The 17,658-nt window shown below is 42.4% G+C and overlaps 1 protein-coding gene across 1 annotated transcript in view; it reads left to right on the top strand.

The window, feature by feature from the left end:
* The window catches only part of caskin1 (CASK interacting protein 1), a 54,198-nt gene that overhangs the window by 11,742 nt on the left and 24,798 nt on the right, over positions 1-17,658 (top strand). The window contains exon 2 of the mRNA XM_068749863.1: positions 15,940-15,991. Coding sequence (XP_068605964.1) covers positions 15,940-15,991 — 52 coding nt within the window. The remainder of the gene's footprint in view (positions 1-15,939; positions 15,992-17,658) is intronic.

The raw sequence follows: 17,658 nt of genomic DNA, 5'->3' as shown, positions 1-17,658 counted from the left end.
TTTCTTTATTTATTATTTAATATTATTTACTTGAATATTGATCAATGGAGTAGTGTTGTTTTCTTAACCTGATCAATTGAAAGGATTTATGTTATAATAACAGCAATAATCTATTCATATATTTTTACAACGATACAATATAATATGCAATGTTTGTAACTTAAGTAGTGAACTGATCAAACGGAAAAATTCAGCAACACGACAATAACAATAGCAACACGCTGCAGTCAGGAAATTAATAATCTGCTGGCGTTGACTATTGAAAGTTATTTGAACTTTTTTTTTTCCAGCATGTGCTGATATGTTGATCCCGGCTACATATGGAGCTCAGGATCAGCACTGGACAGCTCCATAGGTAGTCGGCTACATATGGAGCTGTCCAGTGCTGATCCTAAAGGTGATCTTCAGCACTGGACAGCTCCATATGTAGAATATGGCACGCAGGAGATGAAGGAATGGAAGAGTTTACGACTGAGAGTAGGGACTTTAAATGTTGTGACGATGATGGGAAAAGCTAGAGAGCCTGTGGACATGATGATGAGGAGAAAGGTTGATGTGTTCTGTCCCCAGGAGACCAGGTGGAAAGGAAGCAAGGCTAGAAGCTGAGGAGCAGGATTCAAGTTGTTTTATAATGGAGCAGATGCAAAGAGGAATGGAGGAGGAGTTATATTTAAGGAAGAGTTTGTTCAGAGTGTTCTCGAGGTGAATCGAGTGTTGGATAGACTGATGAGTTTGAAGCTGGAGATTGAGGGTGTTGTGTTGAATATTGTTAGTGGGTACTCCCCACGGGTAGGAGGTGAGTTAGAGGAGAAGGAGAAGTTCTGAAGAGTCAGGTCAGGTGAAGGTGTTGACCCAAGAACACGACAACAGGGGTAAGTCCAATAAGCATTGGTTATTACAGACAGAAACCAGATGATCAGTCCAACAGGCACTCGTACCGATAAGGAGCAGGCAGGGTCAAAATACAAGAGGTATACAAAAAGAAATGCTGGAAGGTGGGACTGGTGAGGAGATGAGCAGCAGGTGTCCTCAGCAGCACAGGTGACGCGGATGAGTCGTGTTTGGGGCAGACCTCAATGGGAGTTGAAGAAAAAGGAGAAATCCAACACTCATCAGTCTATAAATCACTATTATGATGAATGTATAATAATTACATGGATATATTTAATCAATTAATACATATTTACATGTCCGTGGTCTTAAAGATCACATATTATAACTTTGTCCCACAAGTTAATGCAGTTCCCAAACACCTACATGGAATATTTGTGACAGTCTTTGGTCAAAATAACAAACAGATGCTTCGCCTTCTACTTCTTCTTCTTCACCACTCACTCACGAGCCACAAGTAGAGCATGGACGTGCAAAGTGGAGACACGGGGAGAGTGCACACAACATCTTGTGAACGCCCCCCCCCCCCCCCCTGTGACGTCACAGATAAAAAAGAGTGCTGCCAGACATGTTTCAATAGTTGCTTACAGATCTATGCAGGATTGACTGGATGGTCTAATTTTGCAGTTTTTTGGGTGTAGAAACAAAAATCCACAAAATACTTCTGTTATCCAGCTGCAGCAGGATGCAAAGCGTTTTTTAAAACGTATTAACTATTATATATTTCATAATGTGGGTCATGAATCAGGTACACACCATCATCAGACTTAATGGCTCACTTTGGAAAGCATTACATTTTCCTGTCACACGCTGTTGACTTGATTAAAGTTTAACTACCTGCTCAACTACCGAGGTGCAATTATAAAGAATTTTATGTATTTGAAGAATCAATATGTGAAGACATTCCCTCCCGAGCGCACGTTCTGGGCTTTGTATCTGATAATTATGTGAGAAAAGAGGCACGGGTCATTTACTACTTGGTAATTGATCCGAACTATAATCATAGACACAGAGTAGTGAGCAGTCTCATCTTTGTACAAACACACAAGCACACACAAGCACGCACGCACACACACAGCTTGCAGCTAGCATGGTTTCTGAGCTGTAATAGGATTTGCGCTCTGATCTGCGCTGGCTGTGTCCCGAGTGTGTGCCAGTGTTTTCTCTCGTCGTCTAGTTTTTGTGAGAAACTTCACTATGAATTGTGCTGCAAGTACAGACCCCAGGTCAGCACAGTGATTACTATAATGAATAGGCAACAGACCCCCTCCCCTACACACACACGCACACACACACACACACGCACACACACACACACACACACCTACCTTGCTCTGCTTCATTAACTCCCCAAGGCTAACTAGTTTTATGTTAAAGGTCGTAGATCTTTTTTATGTCTCCGTTTGTTTGTCCCATCTTTTTGTATTTCTCCATTTCAACCCCCCCCCCCCTCTCCTTTCTCACGGCCTAAATGTAGTCAGCCATCATGTTATCCCTTTACAGTCTGAGCCCACGCTGTTAGGTTATAATAGGGGGAGAGTCAGCTAGAAGAGCTATTGATTGGTGATGAATAACAGCAAGAAGAAGAAGACAATGCTAACATGAGGGGTTGAAAGGGGCACAGTTTCGGCTTCTCGCCGTGTGAAGCCTGTGGCTCTATGGATATCAGTGTTTGAGGCTCCGCTGCTAACCGAGGCTGAAATCTTTGGACAGCGATAGAATCGGTTGCCAAAAAATTTAAATACAGGAATTCATGGTCCCCAGAAGATGAATCCTCCTGACTGCTGACTCTCCATGGATTTGTGATAGCTTTGGTTTTTAACATCGACGAATGGTCAAGTTCCCTTCATGCTAATGTAAAATGAGGAGTCCCTCTTGTGTGTGTCTGTCCTGATGACCTTGAGGAGCCGTCCGTCTGACCTACAACGTGAGATGCCGGAGACCCTGAGGAGGTTCGGTTTCAGATTTGGCTCAGATTGGATAGAGCAGTGCGGAGGCTGGGACATTCCTCACACTCACGTCTGGTTTCTAAAGAAAGCAGCCAGCAGCAATACCAAATCAATGTCCCGTTCCAGACAGGGATATTTAAATGTGTTAGATCATGATTTATATCTTCCATGGTCCATTCACTTCCTATTTAACCCCATCATCTGTATTTATCTCAAAGTTGTCTAATACGAATCTAGTTGAGCAAACACAAACCTATAGTATTATACCAGTATCGGTAAGCTCATTTAACGAATTAAATTAGCTTAATTATGGTTAACATTATCCAGCCCAGCATTCTTTAATCCCGCTATACCTCTCAAAATGACACTATTGTCAGTTACAATGTGATCTGCTGTCTCTGAACATTTTATTTTTCTGTTGGCTTCGCATTTTTCCCATTTACTGATACTCAGCTCTTGAAAGCCGGTGCTTCCGTTTTCATTTACAGTATCTCCCAATACCTCTCATGGATTTTGCCTGTAGTAGCAACAAACTGATTCTAAATATAGGTTAAATTGAATTATGTTAACACAACTGATGCCACTTTGTGTTGCTCTGCTGTTTCTCAGGCTCAAACACATACACATTGCATTTATATTATTGCATCAAATGTATGCAAAACATGTAAAATGCAAACCAAATTATGCTGTTTGTTGTCAAAATGACATTTACACACAGAAATGTTGCATAATGTGTGGCCCTGAACTCATAGTGGGCGATAAGTCAGAGTGTTCATCAGTCGCTGAAGAACAGAAGTGCTGTCTTAACAGAAAACCTCACTCCTTACTTTCTCGTACTTATGAATGAAGTACAGAGTATTGTAGAATCAGCAATCCTATTCTGGGGTGGTTTAGTGCACACTGCCCCAGATTTACCGTCAATTATTCAGTTGCCTCGAACAATTTATTACCGTACCTAATCTGCAACACTAAGAAATTGGTAGCTGGCAGAGAGAGAGAGAGAGAGAGAGAGAGAGAGACTCTTTGTATTTAGCTGCAAGAGAGAGTTTGCAGGAATCAAGTCAAGAGGAACTATTTTATTGAAATTAGAATTAAGATGATAATCAGACAGAGAGTGAATTGAAGTAACAGGCAAGAACTCGGTGGTGAGGGAGGAAGGGGTATCAGGAAGGAAACAGTGTGAGGGCAGTAAAAGCAGCGAGACAGATAAAAGGATCTTTATACAGCAGACACATGGTCTCTATTGATCACTGAGCCATGTGACTGTCCCGAGGGCTTGTTATGGTCCTCTAGAAATCTCTGTTTGCCTGTCTGTGTGGGTGTCGTCATGCCATCTGTGTCTTGCTGCGTTAAGCATACAGGGATTGGACGTGGCATCTCTGTCTGCACTTGAACTTGGTTTTGTTTGGCATTTCTGCAGGCATCCAGGCAGAGATGCAGAGTGAAAATCCATCTAGGATGAGGAACAGGGGCAGAAAATCCATCAGGATGTATTTGTGTCTCGTTTGGGTGCAAGAATTAAACATGATCCATCCATAGATTGCACCTCAGGGAACTTTTGTCTTCTCTTAATGATATGATAAAGATTGTCGGAATGGACTATTTCCGTAAGAAAAATCCCCAGGGCTGTTTGACGCTATCAGCTCCTTGTTTGTCCTGCTGCTCCTCCTGTGTTTTGCAAAGGTGGCTGCAATGAATTTTTAAAGTTTTTTTGGCAAAATTCATGACATCAAGGACAAAATTCCGATACCGTCATGTTATAACCCGGTTGCCATGGAACCTGTACCCCATAAGTGGTCCTCTTTTAACCCTGTAACTCGGACCGATATCTCAGCTCTGGTAACCAGACTGAAACCGTCATTCTGCCCTTCAGATGCTCTAACTTGTAGGCTGCTTTTAAAAGTATTTGATGTTATTAGCCCCTAGTTTACTAAACTGATTAATCCTTTACTTTTGGATGGTGTCTTTCCCAGTTCATTTAAACATGCTTTTGTGGAACCTCTCCTCAAACAAAAAAAAACATCTGGATCCAGGGGATTCCCAAAATGTACATCCTATTTCAAAACTTCCATTTCCCTCCAAAGTCTTGGAGAAAGTGGTCCATGGACAACGGCCGTCTTCAGTCCGGTTTCCACAGGCATCATTCCACTGAAACAGCCTTGCTCAAGGTGTCTAGCAACATTATGATGTCTGCTGATTCTGACCTGGTCAGAATGTCAGGTTCAGTCCTGGCATGGTTCTTGTCCTATCTGTCAGGTCGGAATTTTAGTGTCTCTGCAAACCAGATCCTGTCTGACCATGCTGACTTGTTGTGTGGAGTAACCCAGGGCTCTGTTTTGAGCCCGGTTTTGTTAACCCTGGGAAAGTTAATCCAGGAGTTTAATGGTGTTTCTTACCACCTGTTTGCAGACGATATCCAGCTATTGCTCATTTAATGCCTCTGAGACACAGACATTGAACTGTATATTAAATTGTGCAAATAAAGCAATGGTTGGGTGAAAACTCCCTGCAGTTACACTTAGATAGAACTGAAGTACTTCCTCTCTCCTTACGCTCTGTGGACTCTATTGATGATTTTAAGAGTCATCTTAAAACCCACTTGTTCCTCCAAGCATTTATTTTATGAAATCCTTGTTATTTTAACTTATACCTTCGGTGATTGCAATTGTATCTGTGTTTTTATTTATATTTTATTTGTGGTTTATTGTATCTGTATTTTATTGTTTTTTTGTGAAGCACTTTGTGACTTCTCCTGTCTGTGAAAAGTGCTATATAAATACACTTTACTTAATTCAATTCATCTTAAGGCACTTTACAGGATTAGCAGGAAAAGACAGAACCCAAAATGACCCACAAGAGCAAGCACTTTGGCAACGGAGGCAAGGAAAAACTTCCCTTTAACAGGCAGAAACCTTGGACAGAACCTAAGAGAGAGAGAGAGAGAGGACAAAAACAAAATGTAGCTTAGACTCCAGCAACAACCGTGAATACTGTTCAGATTTAATCTGAGATCTGCAGACAGATTTTGCAGCGTAGCAACAGACGCATGACTTTTGTGTGGGTCACAGTCAATCAAGGCATCACGGAATGGACATTGGACCACCGCTAGCACACATCCTGACATCAGCGTGATATCAGCATTATATTACTATGTCACATCACCAGATAAGCTTCACATCGCCATGTGTCTCCAGTCTCCATTTGCTCCTGATAAAATGTCACAGTGTCGTGATTTGAACCAGGAAGTAGCCGGGTGGAAACGCTTTAACCCTGGCTAACAAAGGAAAAGTCTGTTACAAAGAACAGCAGCAGAACACAACAGACTTTTTCTTGCGTGCTCTCAGGAAAACACGTGCATCTCAATCTCTGTGTGGTTCTGACTAATGGGTCCCATCCAGCAGATAGCCTTGAGTGAGGAAGCTGTTGCTAGGTAACACGGTATTGCACCTCTTACTCTGGCAATTGTAATGCTTCCAGTCCAACACAATCAATTCAGGTTTTCTATTTTTCTGTCATCTGTGGTGGAAGCAAAGTTTTCTTTGGGTTTGAGCTCTATTCAAACCTTAGGTAGGAGAGATTTGATCCATATTTAGTTAGGATACAAGCAATTAGAAGTTGAATTCTCGTCATAAACAGAGCTATAGGACTTCGATGTGCTTGACGCTCGGCTCTGCTTCGTTTGGATATGATAAAAAAAAACAGCTCTCATTCCTTTGTTTGTGTCAGGTCTCTGTTTTGCTGTGGTTGGCATGGAGACGTCTCATCGGACTCATTATTTCTGTAACAGAGACATTTTCGTGACTATTTCTGTTTTCAGGATTTGTTATTATCCAGACAAAAAAGCCCATCAAAGATGTTTTCTGCTCATTGAATTGGCAGATTACCAGAGATGACGGATGGATGCTGAATAGGACACATTATAACGATGAATGAAGGACAGGCAACTTATGTCCTTGGCAAGTGAAAGCATCATGTTTTGTTTGGATGGAGGCCATCTGAGGAGTTGAGGGGACTCTCAATGCCACCTCTGCTCCTCTCACTCTCATATGTAGGTCAGTCCGAGCAGAATGAGGTCTGCAAGATGCCCCATTTGACCTCTCATATCTGTGCTGTATTCAGCTTATCTTATCTCCACGGTTACTGCTTCACTTCGTCTACAGACTCACTGATTGGTTTCAATGGTCATGTTGGAAATCACAATATTGAAATACAATAATTTGACAACAGCCTATTATACTCTGCCTGTATTGATTGGATTTCCTCATAATCACTTCCTGTATTGTTTTCTGTCCCACTTTTTACTTTCCCTCTTTATCCATCTCCGTCGTTTTCTCCTGGTCCTGCATCCGATTTGACTCTCCTCGCTAATCCAATCACACCACTCCCTGTTTTCCTGGTAGTGTGTGAGTGTGTTTGTGTGTGTGTGTGTGAGTGTGTGTGCTGCTGAGCAAATATGGATTTGTAGCACAACGCTAATCACCACTCATCATCCTCTCTTGAGCACTTTGCCAACTGTTGTGCACACAAATACAAACATCAACACAAAGACAAAAACACACACGTTTACGCAGAGATGCTTCATTCATACTCTGGCCAAAGTGAAGATTTTTGAAAACTCTGCGTCTGGACGCCTGAAAACGGAGTTTTAACTTTAGAAACTTCAATGCCGCGACGAAAACTGCTGAGACGTCATCTGTGTGTGGCCTGCGTTTACATTCAGAAACATCAAGGATGACTTCAAAACGTAACGCTTGTTGCTAACTTGTTGACTTTATATTCCAAAACTAAGTTTAAGAGCAATTCTGCTTTCTTGTTGGTCCACACGAACGAGCCTGACGCCATGCTTCATGTTTTGTGAAAGGGACGACAAGAGACAAGACAGGAGCGTTCTGATTGGACAGGGTTTAGGGAACTACGCTGCTGATTGGTTTTGGCATGCTTATGAATGCGTTTAACAATGAATGTATGCAGTTACGTGTGGAAGGAGTTTTCAGTTATCAAGCTCCTTTATTGTGGAATCAGCTTCCTGTTTTGGTTCCTGAGACAGACACCATCTCTATGTTCAAGAGGAGACTAAAGACTTTCCTTTTTTAACAAAGCTTATAGTTAATCAATACAATAATCAATATGCTGTCATAGGCCAGCACTGGTGGCTTATCATCATGACACACTGAGCTCCTCCCTCTCTATCTGGTTATTCACATTTTATAAATAAATGTCGCTACTTCCTCTCTCTCCCTCTGTTTGTTCCTCTTTGTCTCTCAGTCTGCAGGTCCTTCTGTCCATCGCCCTGCTTTATGCAGCAGCTCTTTAGTCAGTGGTTTGCTCAGCAGCTTATATGTTGTACATCACTGGATATAGTTTAAATACATTGTGTTTTTTTCTGCTCCTTTTCTCTCTCTCTCCACCCAGCCGGTCAGACAGATGGCCACCCACTATGAGCCTTAGGTTCTGTTCAAGGTTTCTGCCTGTTAAAGTGAAGTTTTTCCTTGCCTCCATCGCAAGGAAGCCAGTGCTCTAGTGGGTCAAGTTGGCTTCTGTCTCTCCCTGGTATGATCTAGCGCTATATAAATAAAAATTACAGGTGGTTGTCATGACAGCGACGTAGTTGTTTACCTACTATTCGGAGTTACGTCGTAATTTCCGAAATTTAAAAGTATGTGTTTAGTGACAGGGAATCGCTGTGACAACGAGCAGAATGCACCGGCTGCATAGTTGTGAGTGAGTACGTACATATTGTTACGTATGCCATCAGAGTAACACAATTCACAGAAAGGGGAGGAGGCAAGACGTGACAAATAGTTGTTTTTATTCTCCTCCCATTTTAGAGGAGATTGCTCTCAGACTCCAGGATTTATTTAGAAAGTGCCTGGAAGTTCAATAACACAGTAAAAACACTGCAAAGCACAATCGGCTTGGAACTGATGTTCACCCACATCCGTAACAACAATCAGCAGCAAGACGGAAGTTGTTGAGGGAAAGCCTGAAGCATAGTAGGCTTTATAGTTTCCCTTTATACCATTTCCTGTGTATTCGATGCTCTGTGACACTTTTTGAATCATGTTGTGTATGAATTGTGCTACAGAGTGAAAACACATCAAGCTCATTTGTTTATTGGCCTCATGAGTGCAGGCGTCAGGCCAATCCCTGTTTATAGGCACTCAGGGAGAACGTTAATCTGCCGATAGATTAATTGGTCTGTCACTGACTTAATCAATGTAAAAAAGAAAGAACCATCATGAGTAAACCTTTTCCGAAACTGACTGTTGGAAGTTTAACAAAACCAAACAATGCCAAACCACATCCCACCTACATTATTTTACTGTGGGCTTACTCTATATGTGGATGGATACAGAACTACTTACGCTATGTGTGTATGGATACAGAACTACTTACGCTATGTGTGGATGGATGCATGAATACAGAACTTCTTACTCCATGTGGATGGATACATGAATACAGAACTTCTTACTCCATGTGTGGATGGATACATGGATACAGAACTACTTACTCTATGTGTGTATGGATACAGAACTACTTACTCTATGTGTGTATGGATACAGAACTACTTACTCTATGTGTGGATGGATACAGAACGACTTACTCTATGTGTGTATGGATACAGAACTACTTACTCTATGTGTGTATGGATACAGAACGACTTACTCTATATGTGTATGTATACATGTATACAGAACTACTTACTCTATGTGTGTGTGTGGATGGATACATGGATACAGAACTACTTACTCTGTGTGTGTATGGATACAGAACTACTTACTCTATGTGTGGATGGATACATGGATACAGAACTACTTACTCTATGTGTGGACGTTTATTTAGTAGCTCTCACGCATTATTTTTAGATGACGGATGACCCAGAGTGAATGGAATGGACAGCAGCCTTCACCCAGCCATGTTAGCATTATTGATCATCAAGTAGCCTTAAACTACTGTATTTAACACAACGTAAACTGCGTCAAAGAAAAGTAACGGTACAGAACCGTGTTTGTGTAACTGGTACAAAAAGGTTCAGGTTATGTCGATTTCATTCCTTGATTTTCTTCACTAAATTGGATATTTATTTTCTGTATTGGTGCTTTTTTTTCTTTTCTTTTGTACAATGTTACCATGAGTCTCCTTCACTGGATAGCGCTGACGAGGCCCTGGAAAAGGGAAGTAATGGAGTCTTACTTATCGTTTTCCTCCATTAATGTATTCCAAACATTTTTAATATACTATGCATATTTTATTCCACTCAGTGTCCCACCCACTGCTGGTTGGTAAATGAGATGGAACTGTGCTCTATAAAATGCCATTTTACATCCACTAATCAATCTGTTGCAGGAACAGTTACAGGAGGTTTCCAACACTTCACAAATGGAAGCACACTTCTGAGATTCAGCTTTTTAATATAAGCATTTGACTGAAAACCTGACTGCTGCTGTTTGTCCTTACTGTCTGGGTGGGTTGCACTAATGTGTTTATGATTATAACTGCACTGCCTTCTGCTTTAAATGCCATAATGCCCCCTTTTACGCTTCTTTGATTAACACAGGGCTCTCTGGGAAATCAGGCCGTGAGAGACGTTAAATGCACAATTAGCGTGTTTACCGCCAGCAGTCCATCTGAGCCGACAGTGAAGAGAGATGGTGTAATTAATGAGTTAACTGAGGAAATGCACTGGGCGTACTCCACCGCATGGAGCTCAGCTGATCTGGGTACAGCCGTCAGCTATCTTCTATATCGAAGATTTCTTCCCTCAGAGGACGTGTGTGTGTGTGTGTGTGTGTGTGAGAGTGAGTGTGTATATTTTACTGAATGTTTGAGCTTCTCCATGTATAACAGCCAGCGGATGCTTGTTGCTTAGCAACCACCTCTATGCAACCCAGTGCTCCCTAGTTACGTTTGTGTGTGTGTGTGTGTGTGTGTGTGTGTGTGTGTGTGTGTAAGAAACCAGATAGCTGCAGGCTAAGGTGTTGCAGCAACATCATGAAATCTGTATTTTGCTAAAGTTCCTCTGCGGCAGGCTACACATCCGTGGACCAACAAAAGCTGGGTTGATGCCACAGGACCGTCAGGATGAGCAGAGTTAAGGCCACTCGCTCTGCTCCAGCCATTTATGCCAGAAATACTGTCATATTCTCTCCAAAGTGGGGAAAAAAGCCCCAAATTTCCGGATATCTCATGTCCCCTATTAGGTTGAGCAGCCCATCCCATGCCTTTGGTCTCAGCAGCATGACCTGTTTCCTTCTGAGCTTGGTTATTTGGATAGAAACAGCAACAGATGTGAATTAACACCAGAGCTCCCACCAATCCCACTATCACTCGGCCATTCCTGGCTCACGTATCTTTGGCAGGACACTGAGTTCCTTTGCTTCAGGACATTTGATGTACCCAACCCACTTTAGTGGCTTATGATTGGTCGGTTCATATCTGCTTTGACAGCTGGGGCTGCATTAAATAAACGCTGCTGCGTGCTGATTTGTTGGCTTTATCTGTCAAGTTGAACACGGAACAAGAATGAGAGAGAGATCGTGTCCTTCCTATGTCAATAATAACAGTCGGGGAGACGGCATCGTCAGTGCCCCGCAGTCTCGAGCCTTTTCAGAAGCTTGATGTTCACTGGTAGGTCTCAACGCGATGAGAGATGTAGAAGGTGATTGAAATCCTTCAGTCTGGGAAGAGTTTCAAAGATATTTCTTAGGATCCATCTCCAAATGGAAAACGCATTTGAACGACGGCGAAACGTCCCAGAAGTGGTCAAAATTATTGAATAATGAATCATTACAGACGTACATTTTGTATTTACTCAAGTATTCCATTGTTGTTTGGTAGAAGAGCTGACAGTTTTAGAACACGATACACACGGATAAGGATGGAGCCAGGAGCTGGTCCGATCCCGTTTCACAGCCGTGTCTGTTGGTTTGATTCAGATATTGCAGCAGATGGCGCGTGTGTTCTGCCCGATCAGCAAACTCCAACTCGGAACTGTTGATGAGGAAGGAGGAAGCAGGGAGGGTCAACAAGGATCAAACAGCTCCTGCTGCTCCCATGCTGACACACACACACACACGCACACACACACACATGCATTTTTTTGCTGCAGACTGAGCCCTGCATCACTTTCTGTGTTGAGATTGAGAGCGTGTCTGAGCTCGGCCTTTGGCTTCTGGTAATGCCTCCCTCTTTGCATGCTAAACCGCTTCTTGTTGCTGGCTCGTGTTCGTCTCCGGTTCAGTGCTGGACAGCTGTACGGGGAGTCTTTGGAGGGTGTGCACGGAGAACAGCTGCCTGCTGCAGGCAAAACAACAACAACTGATGCGTGGCTCTCAACAGGCCCGCGCTGACTGAGATAACGTGAGCAGATGGGCTTTCCTAAATAGCTGACTGCTTTTTAAACTTAGCTGACCGCCGTTTAAGGCGTTTTGGTTTGATTCTGACCAACATAACAGATGTGAAACCTCCCCAGAACAAGATTTGGACCAAACCTTTTGGTCTTTGGTCCGACATTCAGAGGTAGCCTTGGTCAAACCGAGCCATACTTTGGTTCATTTACAGCGTGATGTTGGTTTTTGGATGGTTCGGACTTTGGGACTAAAGCTAGAAAGAACAATGGCAGTCTGATGGAAAGACGGTTATTTACTAATGAGAAGGGCAGCTTCGTTTTTCATGATGTCCTGGACAGAGCTCTGATCAACCAATCACAAGTATGGAGAAAGACGCAGCCCTTGTTGATGATGATGATGATGATGATGATGATGCTGATAGGAGGAAGGTATGTCATGAGAAGTTATTCGGAAAACATTCATGTGAAAGTAGCAGAATCAAATGTATAAAATCTAACAGCAACCTGAACCTTTTCAGAACTCTTTCTTTACTTTTGTCCACTAACTGCATGTTAAACTGACAGAAGCTTGTCTCTTGATGTTTTTTCCTTGTGATGAAATATTTACATCTACTCTTAGTTTCAAACACAAGGGTTACAGCCTCTCCAGTTTGAAGCATCTTTTCTTAAGTCCATGGACAGGATAGAAAACATCTTTGGTTCAATGTTAAAATAGCAAGACGAACTTGTTGCAGTCATTTTCCTAGAGTTGATTAATAATGCATCCTTTTATTGATTTGATCTTTGCTGGAGGACATGCAGGTCCCATGTGTGGGTTAGAGTAAACTAAAACAGGAATGCAGCATCGTGAAACATTGAACTCCAGGGGCAGCATCGCTGCTTCTGCAATGCTACCATTCCTCCAACATTATAACTTAGCATATGATGGTGGGCGCTAACAATTGCTCAAGGGGGCCCCCGAGTCCTGAACACCCACATTCCACAGAGAAGATTACAGAGGTCAAAACATGAAGGAAAAAAAAAAACAGACTTCCAAAGTTTAGTGTTTATAAAATAGTGCCATGTCTTTGGTGGAGAGTGGTAACACATTTGGGGGATTTTTACAACATCCATGATTCTTCTGGTTAACATTTAGCGAGAGCCGTGACAGTCTGGGACAACAGACAGACCCAGATACAAAACCTGGCTGCGTGACTCTGAGGAATACAGAGCAAAGCCAATGCCTGACAGAGAACAGAAGAGCTATCACCTTTCTCATTCTGCTGAGCTGGAGGGAAGGATGGCACAGCAACAAAGGAGAGAATGAAAAGAGAGAGATGGAGTGATGAGGAGGGACAGATCGATCAGGGCCACGACAACAGGTCTGCTTTCAGAGAGCACTCCAGAGTCCAAGGCAACATTTTCCATGCTCCCTGCCAGGAGGGAGGGGAGAGAGGAAGAGAGAGGAAGGGAAGACCAGTAGGAGAGGAGAAGTTAAGACTGCAAAATGACAGGATATGAATCTTTCTTTCCTTCTGCCCTTTTAAATAATGCAAATTATGTGTAGTGACAGAACAAAGAGAACTCCCTTGTTTGAAGGTACAACCACCTTATTCTTTCCATGGACATAAAAGCAAGGGGTTAAAAAATGGAATCAACAGCACGTAATTCCCGTAGCACAATCCCTCTGCCTGGCACACAAGGAAAAAATACAGGCAGGATGACAACATAGTCTTTTATCTCAGGATGTCTTCTATCAAATGAAATTCTCGCATGCATTTCTGACAAAGCTTCCCAAAATAATGACCATTCATAAAAAAAGTTCTCCTCTGGCCTACCTATGGACCATATAGATTTTAAAATTTAAACCTGCACATATTGTGCTAAGAAGCAGTTTAACAGTTTTGAACTTGTGAGAACAAACAACCAATTCGTTTTGAAACAATTTAACCATGAAATCAAAAGAACTACTCAATATTCCAACGGTCTTAAGTGGCAGGGGAAGACAAACTGGCCCCCTCCTTGCAGTTCCTCCAGCCTTTTGAGGTCCAGGTAGCTTCTTCAGGACATCACTCCGTGGGATGTGAAGGAGGGTTTCTTACTGCCGTGGATTCTTCTGAGAAATCTGGCACTCACCTCGTCACCCACAAGCTGCTCAACCAAGCCAATGTAATGACGGCTCCTGCATTTGGATGCACATTTTACAATGACTAATTTTCATGACTGATCCTGAGTGCCATATGTAGGCGGCTACATATGGAGCTGTCCAGTGCTGAAGTTTACCTTCAGGATCAGCACTGTACAGCTCCATATGTAGCCGACTACCTGTGGAGCTGTCCAGTGCTGATCCTGAGCTCCAAATGTAACTGGCTACATATGGAGCTGTCCAGTGCTGAAATGTTGATCCCGGCGACATAACTCAACAGAGACTGTCTTTACCCAAAAATAATAGATTCTGTTTTACCAAGGTGGAGTGACAGTTTCTTATCGGTAAGCCAAGTACGGAATTTGGTGACCTCAGAGCTGAGAGCTTCCTCAACCTGCACTTTGTCCTCTTCCGAAATCAGGAGTGCTGAGTCATCAGCGAACAGGAACAATTTGCAGTTACAGGCAGCATTCGTGTCATTAATGTATAGGAGGAACAGTAACGGCCCTAGAATGCTTCCTTGAGGAACCCCACAGCTCACCGGGAGGAACGAAGACAAGGTTCCGTTTATGTCCACCATTTGTTCTCGTCCCTCAAGGTACGATTTCATCCAGTTAAACTGATGTGCTATCAAAACCAATTGTCCTTAGTTTATTCAATAGAATCGAAGGGTTAATGGTATTCAAATGCTTAACGGTTGTGGTGACACAATATTTTAATGGTATTTGTGGTATTTGTATTGGTAGGTTTCAGTGGTGGGAATGCATTTATTTTTACTCCTTACATTTTCTAAACCAACTCGTTACTATTTTGTAACGAGTAACGAGTACTATTTTTGTAAATTATTTTGATTTTGGAATATGTTGTGCTTTCCTGACATCAGCAGTAGTTTCTGGTAAAATGGGCCGTAATCTCTTTGCTTTACCATCGATGGTCACGCAAATAATATTCCTAATTTAGTACTAAATTAATGCAATGTATAATTTGGAACAAGAACACTCAGTACATTTCTGAGCCCTTTTGTAGCGATCAGTAGGTCAGTGGTTCAAATCCCAGCTCTGACTGTCCACATGTCGAAGTGTCCTTGGGCAGGACACTGAACCCCAGATGGCTCCCAGTGGGCCTTGGCAGCGTGGCAGCAGTCACCCACTGGAGTGGGAGTGGGCGTGGGAGTGTGTGAATGTGAGGCCAAATTGTAAAGCACTTTGGGCACTGCAAAATGTGCAAAAGCACTATAAAAGTTTACAGTTTTTCACTTCACACGTAATTTTTTTTACACATCTGTGTTTCTCCTTAAGTAAAAAATCTGTACTTTTGCTGTATCTGTGGTAGGTTTGATTGGGGATTGTCTCCTCAGGCTTGCTCTGACTGAGTCCGTTCAGAATGAGGGACAGGTCATTTCGCTGCGCGGGGGGGGGGGGGGGGGGGGGCTGAACGCGAGGAAACTCCTCTTATGATTAATGACATTTCATCTTCCTGCCGTTCGCGCTCAAGGAACGGATGAGAAGCTGAACCGTTTTGGCTCTTTGGCTTGATACTGAATTTGTGTCGCATAAAAACACCAAACAGCTTTTATCATCTTTTATTAGCTGCAGAAGTTAATCAGTCTTCTCTTTGTTTTTCAGAGCTTCTGGGTTCTGCAAAGAAAGTGAACGTCAACTTCCAGGACACAGATGGGTAAATTACTCTCCTTCACTCCTCCAGCCTTCCTCTCAAACATCTCCATTATTACTTCCCTCCCTCACCCTCCCCACTCCTCTTTTTAATATCTTCTCCACGCCTCCTCTGGTCTCCTTCATATGCAAGCTGCCCTACTCTGTTGGTTAAAAGATGGAGGACTCTTCCATCTGATTCTCATCCAGAGGTTAGATTAAAATGACCATGTTGATTCTGATTTGTCTTTGTGTTTCAAATGTTAGAGTCTTAACTGATAGTTGTGGATGCAGTGATGAAGAACTTATTGAGTCTTTGCAGTAAAATGAGTCATGTCCGTTTTCTAGGCCGTGACTCCAGAGGGATTGCTTACTAGAATACAATACAATACAATACTGTATTGTATTGTATTGTATTGTATTAAGTACTGTTCTGTCCTTTACTGCTATAGTGACAGAGAGAGAGTTAAATATATTGAAATATTTTTGAAGATAGATGTGTATTTTTCACCGAGAGAGTTTCTGACATTCTTTTTCTGGTAAGACGTTGTTCATGCATGTAGTCAGAGTCGCTGACATGTTGACTCGAAACGATACAAGGCGGAAATGGAAAATCCTACGACGGTGAGTCATAGCGGCCTCATGAGGGTTTCAAGCTGTGCTGAATGAAGTGATTTCTGTAACGATAAAGATCAAAAGTAATCCTTTATCATGATGTAAGTGAAACTGAAAAGTATTAATATTATATTAATATTAAGTCATCCATATTGGCTGGTGCTAATGTGGCTGTGTGTTTGTTTGCATTACAAGTTGTAAATAAAGTTTATGATGCAATGCATGAACCAAGTTTTGATTTTATTTTATAATGAGCACTCATTGCTAAGGAGGCTGCAGAAGCGTATTCATTCTGGATTCATTTACAGAGACTGTTAATCAACTCGCTCCGTAAGAATAAAGATCTTAATTGGAATATTTCACCACAGAGATTGCTCATCTTCTCTGCGTGTGTTTGTGTGTAATGCAGTTTTGTCAAGCCACTGGTGTTGCACCGTCTTCAAATACCAACAACAACAACAAATGTGGGTTTACATAATTAGAAAACAGAGTGGGAGCAAAGTGGAGAAAGAGAGTGGTGGTGGAGGAGAAGAAATAAATAAATTAATAAATTAATAAGGGATGTGGGCTTGACTGCAGCTTTGCATTGCAATATGGATATTCCAAAATAGATCTACTGTACTGCTAAAATGAAATTCAGGAGGAGGAAGGATGGAGCTCTGGAAGGAAGCAGTGAGAGGGAGATGCACAGTTAGTTGAAGAGGAGGAGAAGAGACAGGCAGCTCCATGAAGGAGTAGTAGTATATTTTACTACTTGGCAAAGCGGGGGCATCCCCGGCATCCCCCCCCCCCCCCCCCCCCCCCCGACACACACAGAGTGATGTTTTATTTATAATGTTTAACCCTGATGAGGAAAGGAAGAAAGAAAGAGGAAGAAGAGGGATTTATTGCTAAGATGCAGAGGAAGGTGTCGACACATGCTCTTTAAGGACGCTCTCCTCCTGTCACTGTCGGGTTGAAGGCTCCATTGATGCTGACATCTATTCTTCATATGCTAACCATCCATTTTTCTTTTACTGTATTCTCAAACGTGCGTGGAATGTGTCTTCTGTTGTCTTTTTGGTTTCTGAGGCGTAA

Source organism: Brachionichthys hirsutus, chromosome 16, assembly GCF_040956055.1.
Source record: "Brachionichthys hirsutus isolate HB-005 chromosome 16, CSIRO-AGI_Bhir_v1, whole genome shotgun sequence".
NCBI lineage: Eukaryota > Metazoa > Chordata > Actinopteri > Lophiiformes > Brachionichthyidae > Brachionichthys > Brachionichthys hirsutus.
This window is presented reverse-complemented; position numbering and strand designations above follow the sequence as displayed.